This window comes from Falco cherrug, chromosome 13 (assembly GCF_023634085.1).
Source record: "Falco cherrug isolate bFalChe1 chromosome 13, bFalChe1.pri, whole genome shotgun sequence".
Taxonomy (NCBI): Eukaryota; Metazoa; Chordata; class Aves; order Falconiformes; family Falconidae; genus Falco; species Falco cherrug.
The window spans coordinates 12825478-12845176 of NC_073709.1; the positions used below are offsets into that span (position 1 = coordinate 12825478).

The 19699-nt window shown below is 41.4% G+C and overlaps 1 protein-coding gene across 1 annotated transcript in view; it reads left to right on the top strand.

Annotated features, from left to right (window-relative positions):
• The window catches only part of LOC102051368 (opsin-5-like), a 31744-nt gene extending 14135 nt beyond the window's left edge, over nt 1-17609 (top strand). Inside the window, exons 3-6 of the mRNA XM_014279870.3 lie at nt 9430-9529; nt 11639-11743; nt 14831-15054; nt 15719-17609. Coding sequence (XP_014135345.1) covers nt 9430-9529; nt 11639-11743; nt 14831-15054; nt 15719-16159 — 870 coding nt within the window. The 3' untranslated portion in view covers nt 16160-17609. The remainder of the gene's footprint in view (nt 1-9429; nt 9530-11638; nt 11744-14830; nt 15055-15718) is intronic.
• Nucleotides 17610-19699: the final 2090 nt, after the last annotated feature.

Below are 19699 nucleotides of genomic sequence, written 5' to 3' on the forward strand. Positions count from 1 at the left end.
AATTTTTGAAAGGTCTTGCACAGTTAAGGGAAGGATATGGTGGTGAATACCACGAAATTCCAATCTTTTGCAGCCTGGAGTAAGGCATTAAAAAAATCAAAAGGGGGTTGAGATATGGCCCTTGTCTTGTTCTGTTGGCTACTTTAAGAGCCTCATTTGTTCACCAGCTTTTGCCACATGTAATCTAGGAGCGAAGCTTAAAGCCACAACCTGCCTTGCACCAGGCAAGCAACCAGAGCCTGCAAAGCTGAGCATGGTGGCCCTTTCCCCCTTTTGCAGATTCAGCTTCCAGTCACTGCTTTTTACTAGCACTTAAAAAATGCAGTATTTTTGGCGTTATGAAATGTTTAGAGGTCTAGTATGACATTCCTAGGAAGAAATAATGTCCATCTTTTGTAAAATCTAGAGGTGGGGATCTGAAATACCAAAAGGAAAATGCAAAAGTAGGAAATTCTGAGATCAGTAAGATGAAAATATATGGGCTTTTTTCAGAAATTCTTGAGGGGAGGGCAGACTTGTTATCTTGAATAAATTATTTTATATTTTATTGATGGCATTTGCTTTCTCAGAACATGCCTTTATCTCCCTTCCTATACACGGATTGTAAAATATTGCTAAATCTTGTCTGAGGAGGAAACAGAAGATTAATATCTTCTTCTTTTAACAAAATGTTCTATAAATTGTCTGATAAATCAAAACACCTAAAGGCATTTATGTTCTTTTATAAATAGAGTAGATTTGAAGAACATTGATTTCTGTCCATTTAATATAACTGATAAAACTAACCAGTTGTTGATTTAGCTAGACTGACTATTGACTCTCTTGACTCCATTTGTGATTTTTTGCACTTATAAATATGAAGACAGTGTTTACGCATTACCGTCTGGGGTGCGGCATTCCCTCACGTTCCGGGTGAGGTGATCGATCAGTGGTAGCTCAGCAGTCAGTGTGGCCAGGTAATAAAAGCAATGTCCGATGGAAACAACCACAATGAAACCTCACAGGCTTCTTTTCTCCTGCCTTCCCAGTACTTGGAAAATTACTGAAGAAAATGGCAGACAGCATTGCTGCTGCTGCCCAGTATCTGTATGCATTCTTCATCAAACTTCTTCCAGCATAACCATGTCACGTTGCTCCATCATCAATTCATTTTCTCCTTCACCAAATCATCCTGTTTTCAATGTATTCCATATGTAGCAAGCACTCTTTGCCTACGTCTCAGCCCCACCTCTGCCGAGAGGTTCTCCCCAGCAGCTATCCATGTGAGTACCCTCCTCACCACAGAGTTCTTGCTCGTAAAACCCAGACAAATCCACAAGCTGTTCATCTTTACCCTAGCAACATCTGTTGAGGTGGATAAAGGTTTGCTTTCGCTCACCATCCCTCCCAGCTAGCGACGGGGAGATGTAGTGATGGTTGCTGTAACCGTCCTTGTTTGCATTGAGAGTACTTGAATGTTCTTCCATGGTTTTCCTCCTCTCCCTGTGAGGAATGCTCTGTGCAGACACTGGTCCTCACGCACAGTGGAGCCAGATCGCATGTTGCAGAAGTACCTTCATCCTCAGCACGGCTTTCTTCAGCAGGCTAACTTTGGTGAAGGTTTCCCATCCAAAGACTGAGTTAACTTGGCCTTGCTTGCTGTAAAAAATCTTGCAATATCACTGTATGTCCCAGTCTCCAAGCATGAAGCTCTAAGGTTGAGGCTGGGCTGGAAGAAAACAGATTTTTTTTTCTCTAATTGTAATAGTGCGGGAATGTCTGCTTAGCTGAAAAATGTTCAGCTACCTATCTATAAGATGTAAAAAGAAATTAAACCAAATATAAAAAGGGAGTGAAAAATGTTTGATAGTTATTGACTATCCTAGCACAGTACTGTGGTGTGATATTTCTGGGATTTTACTTATATATAGCTTATCATTCCTGACATTTCAGTAAGATGAAAATAACCCAAAGTCAAATCATGGAACTGGCACTAAGAGCATTAACAGATAAAACAGGTGTTAAAAGGTGCTGAAGAAAAGCTGTGTAACATAAGCTCTGTATTCAGCTCACCTTAGCACGCTGATTCACTGTGAAAGGTAGGATGCGGAGACTGATCTATAAAGCAAATTCAAAAAAAGTGTGCCCTTTACTTTGGCTGTGCTGTGCTACAAAAAAATCTTCCTCTCCCAGATATGTTTTTCTGAAAAAAAAAAAAAAATCTCAAATACGAACACTAGAATGTATCCTATTCTTGTTTCCTTGCATAACTGAGATTTGGATACTGGAAAAAAAGTGTTGTCTTCCCTATTTATTTATTTCTGGTCCATCTTAATATTATCTGATGAGTTTGCACGTTGCAGTCAAAGAGGTAAAAGCAACTCATGTAGACATCTGTGAGCTAAATTTTAATGAGAAAAACACTTCATCTGCAGGGAAGGGGGGAAAAACTGTGCCTTTGCACAAACAGAATCATTAGCAACATAAAAGATCATTTCAGTATAACTAATGCGACTGCAGGGAAGTTATGCCAGTTTTTATTAGTCATGAGTTCTCCTCATTTTCCTGTAAATTATTATTTCTGCAGCCAATTGTGACAAATTAGGGAAGTTACATATTTGGTACTTGAAAAATTATGGATGTTCAAACTATCTGTTTTCTTGTTTGCTAAGTCTGATGTATCCCCTTCCATGCCACCCAAGCACTGCATCAAACCACACACCGATGCCTGGAAAGGGCATTTCTTGCCTGATAGTGATCCTACAGAACCAGGAATTTCCAAAGCCTAAACCTTGATTCCTGCACTAGCTTTTCCTCTCAGAGGACATTCAAACATCCTTTTCTTGTTCCCTTATGTGGAAAATAGTAGCCTTCCTCATTCTTCTGTGCTTATGTATGTTTCTAAGAGATAAATGTCATCTCAAAAAATGCTGTCCATCACTTACCTTCATCGTTCAAGATCTCCTCACCGGGCTAAACAATTTGTGCTGTTCTGGCACCTCCCTGTGTGCCACATCTTCTCACTGACTTTTAAGCAAAATTTCATATGAAACTTAATCACTCTGATAATATCTGCAAGTATCTTAAATAGTCCTACCTCACATTTAGTCATCTTCTATTTGACAGATATATTCCATTAAGTCAACAGACTGCTTGTGTGTAGGAAGCGGTTTGGGTCCTGACCCGGATTCTGTGCTGACTGAACCAATGACAAGATGACTGTTGCTTGCAATAGGCTGTATATGACATGACATCCAGTATTTCCACACCACTGTCCCTGCAGAAAGGATGATGTGCATCTGGTGGCTTTCCAGATAGCTCTTTAAGGCTAGGGATAACCTGTATCTTTTGCGCTTCCTTCCAGGCTTTCCCTGGGCTACTAGGACTCCTTGGCAATGCACGTGACTCTCCTGTTAGGAGCTGTCAGGTCCAGTTTATCATACACAATAGTGATGTGAAGACCCTTACAGACCATCCCCTTTTTAGGACTATAAGTGTTTTCTTGGGAAAAATCAGTTATCTTTGGTTTCTCTGGTTATTTTGGTACAGGACCAAGAGAAGACAAGAGTATCAACCTAAGAGGAGATCTCCTAGTAGCCATACAGATTTTTCAGGCTTTCAGGGATGTAGCATGTTCTTGTCTCAGCCACTTAATGGCCCAGTCGGTACCATCGCTAACTTGCCATCTGGTAACATCACTAACCTGCCCTCCCTTATGCCTAGGAGCTTTATGAGAAGAATAAATTCACTGGTAGGCATTCAGCCAGCAACCAGACATGACCTTGTATTAACCTAATGGCAGCTCTGTAAGCAGATTCCAACTTGCTGGGAACAGCACAGACAAGTGTACTTTGGAGAGAACATGGAGGATCACTTGTAATCTCTTGAGTTCTCCTGACAGAGCCCATAAACAGTCTGTGGGACCTCTGATTCTCTTGAGACATGTAAGCCTCCTGAAACCTTTAACATGATATTCTGAAAAGGCGAAGATAGTATTTCTTTACTTTGAAAATAAAAGCACAACTTCAATTGACTTAATGAATCTCAGTTGTTGGGGTAGGATCACCACAAGCCACAAAACCAAGCCTTGCTTTCTGTGGCAATGTGAAGATGAGATGGGTGACTCACGAGGCTGTTTTCTTTCTGTGTAGTTCCTTGTTTATAGTAATGATGCTGCAAACAATAAACAAGTAAGCTCTGAATTAACATCGCCAAAGTGGGGAGGAGTTTTGGCTCAGGCTCAGTAAAGAGCGTTTCACACAGTGTAGCATGGATGTTTCCAGAGGGCAATGCTAGACTTTCCCATCTAGTGCTTCTTAATTTCCTGGCACAATAATTCACAGGACAATGGCAGTGCGGCATTTAACCTGAAGATGGGAATTTTTCCGCTGTATCTGGATCATTGGGTGGTATGAGCTACATGTCTGGTTGCTTCCTCCCCACTCATTCTTCATGGGTGGACAGGACAGACATAAAACCTGCTATGGTCCCACAGAATCAACCCAGAGCTAGAAAGCAGGTGCTCCCAAGCATGTGGAGATGGAGTACTTGAAGTAAGATGAGGCTGTGTAAGGAAATTCTGGAAGAAATGTGTATCTATTTGTTAAACGATGTGCACTTGGTGGGGCTGCTACATTCATAACGGTGCTCGTTGATGGGGGCATATGCTAGGAGTATAAATTATGACCTAAGAGGGCTACAACTCTAATAGCAAAAAGTCATCCCAAAATAAATATACATTGAATCTCATTTGATTAACCCAGTATATAAACCTAAAATAACTACAAGCAAACAAGTAGATTGATTCTGGATTCCCTAACATTGCTAAAACCAAAGCCTTACCTGCATATACTAACAGCTTGTACTAAATGTACATTTAACTATATAGTATAGTTAGTATAATCACTTACCTGTACACATAATTGTATAGCCTAAACATTGCATTCCTATTTTTTCCTATCTTTAAAATATATCCCATCAATAGAAAGGTTTAATCACTTGCTGAATGCAAAATACCGAATGTCTGATGTTCTCACTTAATGGTTTGAACTATCTCACCCCGTAGCGTATCAGTTCTCATTGTCTATTAGTAAATGAAGTGCCATTTGTGTCAGAGACCTATAATGGCTTAGGTTAATGCAATCACCTCTAAGAAGAGCTACCCTTGAAGCCTGCTGAGACATTTTAAGAGGCAGAATGCAACCACAGCAATGCCACATGAGCAAAAAACATTGTGGAAATTGTGGTAAATGACAGGTCTCTTTCACTTCTTGTATTGTAGGAAATAGTAAAGAAACAATTTGAGTGCTTTAGGAACACTATGCATTGGGAGCTTTAAGTAGTCTCCTGTGAATACTGATTCTGATTATGAACCTCGGTAGTTCTTCCATTTGACAGAGTTACTATAGTCTGGCTGACACATTAATGATATATTGGAGGGATGGGAGAATTATGTTGTCATTAGACTCAAATGGAATATTTTCTCACTGCAAACTTTAAGAACTTGTTAAATTTTAAAGCATACTCTATCCAAAGGTACCTACATTTTTTTTTTTCCAAATGTATTTCTTGAAGATTGATTTAGGGCTTTCTTGTCTCTTGTGGTTGAAGGAGGTTTATTGCCATTATCTATTTGCATTATGATCTTGTAATAATCTGATTTGTATTTAAAAAATATATTCTGAGAGGGCTTATTGCGATAACTGTAAACGGGGATTATTTATCCATTGCATATAAACATTTAAAGTTTATATTTTTATTTACATATTCATTATCTCAAGAGAAAGACAGAACATTGTGGTTCTGAAGGGAAACAAATGGACGTCAGGGAATTGCAACACATTCTGCAGTTGCCCAGAGGAGGGAGCAACGCAGCCTTTCCGGCTGGTGAGATCAACGTTTCAGCCCAGATGGAAACGTAATAGCTATGCTGTCAATCTGCTTTTGCGCCATTAAACCTTGATTAATCCAATAAGAAGAACAATAGGTTATACTTTACTCTGCTTTAAATGAGGAAAACCCTTATGAATTCAGTAGGGATGCGTAAGTATTAAAGACAGTAGAAGCACACCCAAACTTATAGCTAAAAATTGGATAGTGCGCTGGGGATTCCCGACTCCCCCTGTGTTGAAGCAAAGCTTAAGAAAAGAATTTGCATGCGGTAGGAGCTTTATGTATTGTGGGTTGTAAATAGAACACCAAGAACATTAGTAAGATTTAAAATCAGGCACAAGTACAAAGCAGAAAAAACACAGCCTTTTCTGCAGCTGTGTCTTAGCTTCCAGGCAACATAAAGATAATGAGCAAGTTCTGTGAGTATCTATATACTATACCCAAGAGAATAACGCCGGTATAGCACGGAGAGAAAAGCTTTTAAAACTGCAATCTACTCCTGTTTCTAAATGGGTAAGAAGAAAAGCCGGTGGATCAGAATTACCATTACCAGAACTTCATGTCGATGTCAAAATTCACATTGCCTATTAACACTGTTGCTCTTTGGTCATAATTAATAACAAGGAGGACAAAATTGCATTACACAAAAATGAAGGAAATATTATGACTGTGTAAGGAAGGAGCTGGCTGCGGGGTAGGATAAAAGAAAAGAAAAAACGGAACTGGGGAAGGGGAAAAGCATCAATATTTGAAAGTAATTAAATGTTATCTACTGTTCTAGTATTTCTTTGGCTGTCATTGCGTATATCTTTAAAGACGCAGAAAACTGGGAATATCATGTATTTTTGTTACCTACATATGTTAATAACTCTGCCTATAGAAATCAGGACTACACTAAATCAGTTTTTCTATTGCTAACTCCTTTGGGTTCCAAGCAGTCACTTTGGTTGCTACCTACAGTCAGTGTTGTCTGTTCAGGAGCAGAAAAAGTAGCAGAGATCTTTCTTCCATATACAGTAGGTGTGTGCTTGAAGAAGGCTGGCTACAGCTAGAGTAAATTCTCTCATTTTCTTCTGAAGACATATATCTAAGTGATACCAATATAGAAGTACTGCAGAATCAATAGGCTTGCTGGGAAATGGCAGATGTGTAGCTAGGCTCAAGAGCTAACTCCTCACCAGTGGAAGTCTGGCAGGGACAATATTGGCTTGAGGCTCCTGCACCCAAAGCAGCCCTAATCCTGTTGGATGCTCTCTTGTGTTTTAATGTTCTGGATCCCATGGCTTCTGCCTGGGCTGCTCTGCAGCTTAAGAACTATCTCATTTACCTCCTTTATTCATTTCATCCTGGCACTCTTGTCATCCCCAGAGCTCACTCTCCTCCTTGGCATTTCACCCTGTTACCTATTCAAAACCACTGAGCCTGTGGCTAGCACGGCACCCCTGGCAGATTGCTGCCACTTTAGCCACTTACTAGCCATATGGCCCCGGTCAAATCTCTGGTGACAATCCCCCAGACTAGCAGAAGCAACAGTATTTTGATCTGCTGAAATGCTGTTATGAAATAGTATGAAAATGAGACGTGGTGCTGACAATGGCTTGGTCCTGTGAACTATGTTGATTTCGGTAAAACTGTATGTTTTCAGCAAGACACCATTCCAAAAAAAAAAAAAAAAAAACCAAAACTAAAAACAAACACTTGGCTTGTTCTTTCTTTCATCTTAAATGGTAAAGGGCAAGAGTATTTTTAGACCCACTTCTCTTCTAAGCATGCTCAAAGGCTGTTTGAACTGATCACTTAATATAATTGTCTCTCTTTGGTCTGCATCAGGGAAGGGGGTGGGAGGATAACGGTCACATCTGCAGGTGATAAGACATACAGTAATGTATTTCAGAAAAACTCAACCAGCTTCAGCATAGAAGGGCTATGATACACACTAAGAACCTTGTCTTTCTACTTTAGTATTCAATCTCATAGCACTTTATACTTAATTTCAAAGAGTTTATTTGCATCCCTGCTGAAATACTGCTTCCTTTCCAGTCTAATAACTAATGTTACGCATCCTAGTTTCTCAGTAGTCCTTGGCCATGCTGTTTTCCCTGTCTATGAAGCATTGTTAGAGCAAATGGAGACGCAGCAGCTGTTTGCATCAATAAGGCTAATGAAATGCAGAACACATTTGCATATCCAGGTATTTCACCAATCTCCACAGCACACAGAAGGCCAAATTCAGCCAAGTGTAGCTTTCAGCAAGTATCCAAAACACACAAGGAAGTCTGTTTCCTGGTGTAAACATGGTTGCGTTTATACACTAAACATGAGCTGACTGTAGGCAGAGCACAGGTGGGTGTAGACTGTTGTAGTAGCAAATCTGGCATGCATTGAAAATGTGGTGGATCTGTAAAAGTTGCCATTAAGTACCGCGTCAATATAAAGATATTGGTAGCAAGAAAGACTGACAGTGAAAGAAATGACGAAGCAGCCCTTTCCTAACCCTTCACCCAATTTAATTTATACAATCTGCCATGGTCTCAGCTTTAAGCCTGGATTAAAGCCCCAGATTCAAGGCTGGGATAAACAGAATTCCACGGGATGTGTGCCCATTCACACAGAGTTGGTTCACCGTAGAATAATGATGTGCCTTTCCACTGATAATATTACCACTTGAATGCCAAGTTACAGTCCAGAGACACTTGCTTAATATTCCTGCTTCACTTGGTGTAAAACTGGCACCTCCAAGAGCTCCTCTGCTCTGGCCTGTTTGGTGTATCATTGCAAGCTTTCAAAAAAAAGGACTGCCTTCAGCGTTTTGCCTGGATCATTTCCCAGTCGTATAGTGCTCCCGAGCAGATGGCTACATCCATCTCCACTACCGCCAGCAGCAACTTCCTTCCTAAGCCCCAAGTGCAGCTAGCAGAGTTGTAGCCATCCTGTGCACGTACTGCTGAGACACTGACGTCAGCGGGAGCCTACACAGCCGTATGGCTCTGCCTGCGTCAGTCAGAGGTGGTGAGGATCAGTGATTAATAAATAGCAGGCAATGAGGAGTACCAATATTGAGGCTCAATCTATTGGAACCATTTGGCTTTGGATGGTTTTACTTATTTTTTTAAAAAAGCTTTTCTCAGCCAAGCCCATTACCTCCTACGTTCTTTCCTCTTTGGCCTAAATTTCATGGGTTCAGTTTGCATGGTTGTTCTGCCTAAGTGGGGCAGCTGCATCCAGTGCATTTTTGCCTATTCAGGGCTTTTCTTCTTTTCAGTTCAGCCTTTTTCTCCTTCATTTGGCAAGTTATTTCAGGGAAGCACAGATGTAAGGGAATCTTTGCTTGTTTATTTTATGTACATGACAGAGCACTTATATAATTTCTGAACATTTACTTGCTCACTGATCCTATAGAAGATAACTGCACCTGACATTTTACACTTCCCTGCTAGTTGGGTTTCTGGAAAAACTTTTGAGAGCATGAACATGAAAATGACAGGAGCAATCCCTGTGGTTCTTTTCTGCTTCAGCTCTCTGCAGTAAAAGAACATCCTGCACTGCTTTGTTTTTCAGGTTGATGGCTTCCTGACACTTCTTTTTGGCCTGGCTAGTATTAATACCCTTACAGTAATCAGCGTGACTCGCTACATCAAGGGCTGCCATCCTGAAAGAGGTAAGGAATAAAGGCAAGTCCTGTTCTGCCTTCACTGAACCTGGTCAAATCTGTATTTCTTTCAGTCACGGGCTATATCAAATATAAATTAGATATAATGGAAACCAAAACGTAATGCACTCATTGACATTACAAACATGTTTGCATAGAATCTTTCAAAGGTAACCCTAATAAGAGCAAAATTATTACTAGTACGCTTTGGTCACCATGGGTTATATTCACCCTTGTGCCAAAGATACCACAGGTCCTGCTGACCCCTCTATATTCTTCAAAATGCAACTTAAACGACTTCTAAGTGATACATACATTGTTGTCTGGATCTCACTGTAAACAACAAATTTCATATTCTGTGAGATTATGTTTGGGAAGAGTCCAGTTGTTGATAAGATCCTTGGTTTGGAAGGCTGCCCTACCTACAAACATTTTTACTCTTCAGGGTGTTTTGCCAGGGTTTGTGCACAGCAGGCATCATGGGCTGCTTTAGATAGCGCTGGGAACATTCAGTCTGCGCATCCTGCCTCCACCTTTTGTAGCACTGCGCAGCCTGCCAGCCCCACATACCTCTCTGGCCTCTCCTCAGCTGACAGTTTCACACCATGGGAGATGAAAACTACTCCTACCACCCCCAGAACTGACCGTGACTCAACTCTACCCAGACAATGCCTGTCTCCCACCTCTCTCCCAGATCTGCAAAGCATCATCACCACAACCTCACACCCACACTTCTTCCTTTTCTCGTGCCCTGTTGATCTGTAACCTGAATATCTCAAACCACCACTGTTCATTACTCTCTCCAGTGCTAGAAACCTTTTACTAACCACTCCTGGTTTTTTTCAATTTCATTTTTTTATTAAGCTTCGGTATAAATGCCTCTGTAAAGACATATGAGTGTCCTGCTGTGCAAATCTGGTCTGAAATCTTTTACGTGTTTCCTGCCCTGTGAAGCCCTCATTAGCAAATCTGTATGAACATGCCATCATCTACCCCTTTTTGTATCACCACACTCACCCGAGGAGCGGAAACCTTTCCTTACCATTCATCCTGGACCTCCTGAAAACCCTGGATTCCACTGAAAGCCTTATGCTTTATACCTACACCTTCTATAAATCCTCCTTAGTCTTCCTTTCACCTATCCTTAGATAGTGCATTATCAATTTTCATGCCTTTGTAATGACTGGTTTACACCATCTTTTGGGCAGGAACCTATTAATACCTGCAGGTGAAGCATGCATAAATACCCTGGAGTCATCATATGAGTTTTTCTCTCTAATAGCATGAAGGGAAAGAACTTCTGCAGGGAGGTCTTTTTTCCACAGGAAGTTCTTCCATAGTTTGTTGTAATGATAGACTAATTGAAATTAATTTTCAGCACAAACTGCTGTTGGAGCTGCTAGAATTTGGCTGTGACATATTCTACATCTTACATTCATTGTGTATTATGAAGTCATACTTAAAACACATTTCTCTTTTGCAAGACTGCATCACGTGTTCATCTGAGGGTGTACACCATTTATGTTTGCGTCTTGAGGAAATCAGAACGAGTAGCCAGTATAACTTTACAGAAATGCTGGGGAACAGAAACTGGTGGATGCATGGATATTTCCTACGTAAATAAAGAAATAACCACTATGTATGGCAACAGCAAGACAGATTACATAATTTGTATTGAATGGCTAATGTAGTTTGAGCATCTAATGTGTTTTCTCCTTTTTAACAGGGAAAACCTTCAAATTGATAAGAAAATCCTCTTAATTTAGATTTATCTTGGTTTTTTTCTACATAAAAATGGAAAACTAGCTGTCTTCTACTCGTTGCAAAATTGCAAAACCTAAGTCTAATGTAGAACTTGCTAATTCTGCAGTGCTCAATAGACACATTGTCTCCCGCTCAAAAGCCATTCGTTTCCACTGTTCACAAATGGTCCTGAACACAAGCCCGACCAATGCTTTCAAATTTAAGCTTTTCTTAGGAATATGCAGGGGGGTTTCTTAATATTTTTTAAAATAGCTGTGTTTTCCTTATCAGCTGTTGGTACAGGAGTGCATTTAGATTTCAGAGGTATGTCTGCCTTTCTAGATACTGTTTGCTGACTAAACCATGCCATTGCAGGTCACTGCATCAGCAACAGCAGCATGACAGTGGCTCTGGTCCTCATCTGGATAGCAGCTTTCTTCTGGTCAGCAGCTCCATTACTTGGCTGGGGCAGTTATACAGGTAACAGGTAGCTTTCAGTTGTACTTATCTGGCACCTCTCCACTTAACTGAACAAAGATACTTGCCTGCCTTTCTTGCTGTTTATGATAAACCAGACTGATTACCAGTGGAACTGAGAAAATCATTCACCATGCATGACGTACGCTCAGAGCGTTGCCTGCTTTGGTATCAGCTATAAAGAGATTTTATGGAAGATATCCCAGGAAAGTCTTGGACGAAGTGCATATTATTTATGAAAAAAGAGAGGCCAGAAATATTTGGCATGGCTAAGCAATGAGATAAAGGAAACTATCAAAAGACATACTTCAAAACCTGTCAAGATTAGGAAGCTAGAAAAGAACACAAGTTACAGCAAGTTAAACTTGAAACTATAATAAGGCAAGCCAGAAAGATTTGGTGAAACAGTTCATTGAAAATATGAAAACTAACATAGCAGGAGAAGAAAAAGATGTCAGAAAGTTTGCAAGTCCAAGAAGCGATTTGGGTGCAAGATAAGGCCATAGCAAAAAAAAAAAAAAAAGGAGGGGGGAAAAAATCTGAGTAGTGAACACTGAGGTAATTCGATGGCTAAGGGATATTCCCATACCAGAAAATTTCTTCAAGGGGATAAGTTGGAGAAATTGGCTCAAGTCTCTAAAAATTCAACAAAATGGTAATGCTATAGAAGTCCTAGCAACTGAAATCATGTGACTGAATTTGTCCAGCAGTTACCTGCCTGGATCCTGTAGGCACTTGCATCCTTTGAGAAGTCATGAAATCTATGAAGCTTCTTAAAGCAGCTATGTGAACATAGCCTCTTACTTACTAAATACATAAGCTTTGAGGTATCCCTGGACTCCTGAAGTACGGGTGTGAGAAAAACTTCCATTTCTATGATTGGTTAAATCTTCTATCCTTCCCAAACCAAAACGTTACCAAGATATACGGCTCAATTGTAGAATCATAAAATCATTTAGATTGGAAAAGACTTTTAAGATCATTGAGTTCAACTGTTAACCTAACACTGCCAAGTCTGCCACTAAACCACATCCCTAAGTGCCGCAACTACAGGTCTTTTAAACACCCCGAGGGAAGGTGACTCCACCACCTCCCCGCGCAGCCCATTCCAGCGCCTGACCACCCTTTCAGGGAAGAACTTTTTCCTACCATCCCATCCAAACCTCCCCTGGGGCAGCTTGAGGCCGTTCCCTCCTGTCCTGTCCCCCATCACCTGGGAGAAGGGACCGACCCCCCTGCCCACAGCCCCTGCCAGGAGCTGCAGAGAGCGATAAGGTCCCCCCTGAGCCGCCCCCTCTCCAGGCCACCCCCCCCCAGGTCCCTCAGCCGCCCCCCGTGAGCCTGGTGCTCCAGCCCCGTCTCCAGTCCCGCTGCCTGTCTCATCAATACCACTTCTAGGAGCACTTTTCCCTACTGCAAATCCCGGTGGTTTCAGGTTCCTGGAGTATCTGACTCACAGCACGTTTCCACTGAGGACACCCACGGAGGTGTGGGAGCCCAGCAATGGCAAGTCCAGCAGTGGAGCAAGTGGCCCACAGCATATCACACCTGGCCACCTTGGGTGTCTCACTTCTGCACAGCAGGGGTCCCCAGGACTCCGCTGATTTTTAGAAATGCCACTTGCCAGTGTCTCTACAGAAGGGGAGGAACACAGCTCTGAATTCTGACTTGCAGAAAATGGACAGGTTTTTTTTCTTTTATGTCACCTGGAGGCTGCTTTCATTTTTCAGTCAAAAGCTTTCACAAACCAGAAATCTGAAATTAAACCAGACTTCATGGTTATCTTTCAAATCTTGAGGACTACTGATGAAAAAGGCAAAGGAGACAAAAACATATTTCTATTACTGAACACAACCAGACAGCAACACCTAGAGGTTTTGGTGATGGAAATACCAAGCTCTTTCTGATGAGACTCATAAAAGAGATTTAATCTTTTGCTCCTTTAAATTCATCCTGTCTAAACCTCCTGTTACCTGTGAGGAATTAAGGGATTAATTTTTTCCTTCAGAATTATCACTGGATTTCAGGGAGAGATCTATGTTGCTAAATCATGCAGGCTTCACCTGTGTTGTATCTCCAGGACTTGTTAATGCTTGACTTTACATAATTTTGGTTCATGCTTCATTTATTTGTAAACCAATTTTCTGCCATAGCTGTCAGAAAAAAACAGCTTTTTTTCCACTTACAAAGAAAAATCAACAATCCACAATCTACAGAACACCTGTAATGCTATCAGACTCTACTTTTCTAGGCGCATTGGCAAATACATCAGAGGGTCTAAAGTCAACTGTTATTCATAGAAATGTTTAAGCAGAGACGGCACCTTATTCCCACCACCTTTCCCTTAAGCACTGGATCAGTCAGTGTCCTTTCATAAATTCCACTAGCTGCAGACCCTGCAGTCTGCCTGACTTCATTTTTAAGAGCCTGCAGCTCCTTTGTAGTTGCAGAAGTGTACGCTTCCCATGTAGCAAAATGATCTCATATCTTTCTATTTATGTTACATCTTCCCCTAATCTTTATCATTAGCTATATCAGTGTGCTTTCCTGGCTGTCACTACAGCCAAAATTTCATTGCCTTTTTGTTTATATTAAAAAAAAAAAATCTCAAAATTTTTACTTCCTACTTCGCTATGTAAATAATGACTTTTTACATTTGAGGTATTGTGTCTTTACAATCGCTTGTTATGCTGTTACCATGTTCATCTTAGGAAGTTACTACATAGAAGATTATGACAAATAAGAGTCGGTAGCACTCAAGAATATCAAACCTACTGAATTATTACCTTTTTTTTCTTTTCTAATGAAGTACCACAATTTCCCATCCTGAAACAACAGTTTGTGCATTATGGATTTGTATTTGAGATCTAAACCGGATAGAATGATAGTACACATTAAAAGTTGTTATGGTCTAGCTAGTCTTGAAAATGGTTTATGTAGGAAACTGTGTCACAGCTCATTAAATCAGAAAGATCAATCCATTCTTTAGTGCTGAAAAGAAGAAAAATACAGCATTTCAACTGGTAAATTAATTGCTCAAAAGCAAATACATGTTCTAAAAATGCTAACCAATTTACTTTTGCTTTCCAGATCGCATGTATGGCACATGTGAGATAGACTGGGCAAAAGCCAACTTCTCTACAATCTACAAGTCCTACATTGTCTCCATTTTTATCTGCTGTTTTTTCCTACCTGTCACAGTCATGGTCTTTTCATATGTGTCAATTATCAACACTGTCAAGCTAAGCCATGCGTTAACAGGACTTGGTGATCCCACAGACAGACAGAGGAGAATAGAGAGGAATGTCACCAGGGTGAGTTTGGGTTTCATGCTGGGTGGGATTTATCTCAATGAAACCTGTCTTTCCAAAAACTGCTCTCAACTAGAACAGAAGAGAGCAAAACCAATCACTTGCATTTCATTTCTCTATAATCTCTAGTGGCAGAGTCTGAACTCAGTGAAGAATATGAGGTTTGTTTAAAACCCCTACCCCATCAGCTGGCTAATATTGATGCTACATCACATGTGAAAAAGAATCTAAATGTATTGGAATAGGTTATAAAACACAAACCCAGAAATTTGGTTTGCATACGCTCTTTTCTTTCAGAAGTTACATTACTTCTGAGCATACACAGAAACTACAGTGAAGCTTTCAATTTACTTATCGTTGACTTAAGTCTGCCCGAAACTTTCTGAATTCATAAAAACATACAGAGGACTGTAGCTATTTTCATTCCATTAGATGAGGCATTGCTCAAGCACACCACCATGCCAAAAGTTGATATATAGCTTCTAGGTCTGCCTGGCTCCATCAAAGCAAACCTTTTGCTTGCCTGTATTCTCCTGTGAGCCATACCCTCAGGACAACCTGCATGTTGTCCTTCCAGCCAAGTGTCCAAGCTACTATTTCCAGCATATTGCTTCCATGATGTAGTCTTCCAGAATAAATCTAAGACTATTCTTCTTCTGTCTTTTAGGTTTCTATCGTCATTTGCACAGCCTTTATTATTGCATGGTCACCATATGCCGTCATCTCTATATGGTCTGCCTATGGTTACGCTGTGCCCAATCTTACCAGCATCCTTGCCAGTTTGTTTGCCAAGTCTGCCAGCTTCTACAATCCCATTATCTACTTTGGAATGAGCTCCAAATTTCGGAGGGACATTTTCGTCTTGTTCCATTGTGCCAAGGAAGTCAAAGACCCTGTGAAGCTCAAACGTTTCAAAAACCTCAAGCAAAAACAACAAGAGCCCTCTCAGAAAGCAGAGAAGTATGCAGGAGAAATGTACCCCGCTCCAAGCCCTGATTCTGGGGTGGGAAGTCCAACCAACACCCCACCTCCAGCAAACAGGGAAGTATATTTTGGTATTTTGGATACGCCATCTAATAACCCTGATATTGAATGTGATAGACTGTAAGTTTTGCAGCCACTTAACACGTGCACCCATTTTATGTTCAGGAAGACCCTCTTCAGATCAGTGCTCAAGTGATTTCCTTATCCCTGGTCTGTTTCTTGCTGTAGCACTGGAGACTATACAACTCAAGCAAATCAGACGGTGAAGTGGTATTTTCCTTCTATTTACGTACAAAACCCTACGAAGCACGTTACAATACAGGCAGCACACCCAGTGCCAGAAATATTCAATTTTCACATGCATGCAGGAAAAAGACGACTGACTTGTGGAGAGCAGGCATTAGCTACCAAAAATAACTATTATGTTCCCATCCAAATTTTATCAATGAAGGGATCACATTTCCAAATATGTTTTTTGCTCTTCAACAGGCCCAGCCGTAGAGGGTTGGTTTAGCTCTGTGGTGCAGCACAGCCCAGGCTGTAGAAGATGGGCCCTGCCGAGATGGCTGCGGAGCTGCTGCAACCCCAGTGGCTGGGAGCTGGTAGGCAAAGCCACGCGCTCTCTGGGGGGCACTGGGGCTGCCAGGCCCTGGGCATACACAGGTGCGTGTCCCATCGCCTGTGCCTGGCTCTGTGCATCTATGCAAGTGCTAGGAGTCATAGATCTTTGCGTTCTCTGGTCACTGTAGTCTGAACAGTGGCATCATACTTGTCCTCATTGGTCTACAGAATTATTTTTACCTTCCCTGACCCTTCCCAGTGAGAAGAGCCTGTGTGTAGCATTCACATTCGAGAAAGCTGGCCTTTAATTTTGCTGATCTGTCTCCAAACTGGTTGTTATTAAGAAGGAGCAAGAGATGTACAGGCACCAAAACCCAAAATGACACTAAGGTTTTAAGACTGCTGCTGAAGTGTGGCATCAGAGCTATTTGTAAAGTATAATCCAACACTTCGCTGCTGCTTCTAAAGAAAGTTTTTGTACCTGCCTACACGTAAAAAATGACTTTTAGGTAAACATAACTAAGTAGCAATTAAGGATAGTGATTTCAATAGCTAAGCTGTAGGCTTTAATCAGTAGCAAGACTATCAGATGTTATAATATCCAATTATTCCACCAAGTTTATCTTACAGATTCAAAATGAGGGGGTATAGCTTCATAATTCCTCATCTTGGAAATTAACTACAGACTCTGAGACTTCTGTAAAAAGGCCTCTGTATTAGCTGTGGAAATTGTGGGTTCATTTAGTGCCGTTTGCAAGTTAAACAAGGGGAAAAAAAAGAAGAAAACCACCCTAACAACATTGGTTGCTAACCTCACTGCTATTTATGGCTTTTTGGAATCTCACTGTCCGCATCTGCTAAAATGTAGTTGTTTTGCAACAGTATGCTTTTCCAGATGTGTTTCTTGGGAAAGTTACAAAGAGATCCTGCCTTCATTTCCCCCATTACTCTATTTGTTTTGAGAAAATCACCTCTGTTTTGAAGTTAAAAACAAATAAACATTATAAGCAACAGTAGGGAACTGAGTTTTCATTCATGGCCACAGACCTGAACTACAAGAGCATTCATTTTCGTGGAAAATTTTGAGATATGGGTACTATTTCATTACCATAAATAATTAAAAGCAAATAAGTAAATACTTCGCTTCCAGATAAACACGCCTGTCATAGATGTAGAAATAGATGAAATAATTTCAGGGAAAATCCTGTCACAGCTAGATGAAGCCAGGCTGGGCTAGCCAAAGCTAGCACATAGTTTTGAAAGCTTCTAGGTGTAGCACAAAATCCACCTCGGTAATATTGCTAGACTGAGCCTTCTCACTGCTGAAAGAGCTTGGGTTTTCCTCCAGAGAAAGAAGGGGGCTACACATCCCCATCGGATGTGGTTCCTGGAGGTACCAGCAGCTGCAGCTGTGCCAGACACCTGCCTGTAGAGCCTCCATGGCCAGAGATGCCATGCTAGCTTTTTAATCTGTATTTCTGCTGATTTACAGATAACTAGGGAAAATTCTTGTCCTGCTGCATTGTAGCAATGCTGTTGATCTGCAGGATTCAGACTCTGACATAGAAAAACATGAAAAGGGGAAGGCAGAGCAACAAAGCCATTTCCAAGAGTGCCACTAAACTCCAGCTGAAATCTCTACTAGTTCATACGCCACTGAGCATGTACAGTGAGGCTAGATTGGGGAGGGGGTGAGGAGGCAGCAGTGAAAATGAGCCAGAATAGGAGCAGAACAGAGGAAAAATGTGAGGAGGAGTAGAATGAGAAAAGCAGGAGAGCAAGGGGCCAGGAGCCAAAGGTTGTATACCTGCTGAAAGACAACTATAAACAGCTACACATAAAAAAGTCTTGACTGGACTGTGACAGACACCCCTCCTGCAAGGCCTGTGGCTACAGTCCTTTGTGGATATAGGGTAATAGCATGAGACTGCATACCCATAGAGCAGAATATCTGGTTTTGCAGGTTACACACGGGAAAAGAGGATGGATGCCTTTGCAGGCACCAACCTGTGCTCCAGGTTCAGGAACAGCAGGAGCACACTTGTCACTGAAGTCACTCAGGTTAAAAAACTTCCAACCCTAAAGCACCAGTGACACCAGCAAGTGGCTGAATTCAGAAAAAAGGTCCAGAATCTCTTACCACCCTAGTGCAGTTAAGGGAATGCACTTCAGCATTTCAAACACGTGAACCAACACAACGCCATTTGTCAAACACTTCACCTGCATCCTGCATTTCCTCCCTTGTCTCTGGTGTCACAAGTGCTCTGACAAGACTGTCCCCAACTGCTGCCCTCCACAGATGGGGTCCAGGGACAAGCAAAGAGCTCAGGAGCTTGAAACAGTCAACAAGGACAGACACAGTCTAGATACACTGACGGAGGATGATGGGGGTTTGTGCTTTCTACTTAGCAAGAATGAAGTACAGTGCAAACAGCATAGAGAGTCCTGGAGCAAAATTACTCCTCCCCCTACCCTTGCTGCACCCCACAACCTTGGATTTTATTTTACAGTGGGTAAGTTTTAGCAGCAGAGATGCAAGAAGGCTGTTCTCCTGACTGATACTCCGATGACAAGGATGTTTTCCTGGGAAACCACATCTTTGAATGCTTTCTGTCTGAGACAGTCTTAAAAGGGAGGTCCCACTCGCCTTGGCAAAGCTAAGGGCTACCTGCTTCCAATGCTTTCTCTTTAGAAACACGCTATATTTTTACATTTGTTTCATGCAAAAAGCTAATGGATGTGCCAAAGGCAGGGCCAGATGTCATATCTGTGAGATAGGGCGTCCCATCCTAGTTCTGCCACTTCACCTTGTGTGAAGGCACACAGCAGACAGGTAGCATGAGCTTGCTAATAGGATCTGCTTCTTCCAGTGCCCCTACCAGGGGCCTTTTTCAATGTGTTTTGTACTGAATGGATGAGTGCCAGCCTGCACTAATGAGATCTCATGACTATTGCTGGTATCCAAATGGTGTCTTGTCATGAGGCAAGAGAACAATATTCAGATCTTCCTCCATTTGGCACAGAAATTCTGGCATGTAGGCTCCTTGTGCCTCTCTTGCTTAGCCCCAGATATTACTGTGAGATTTTGTAATTGCTGGGGTTG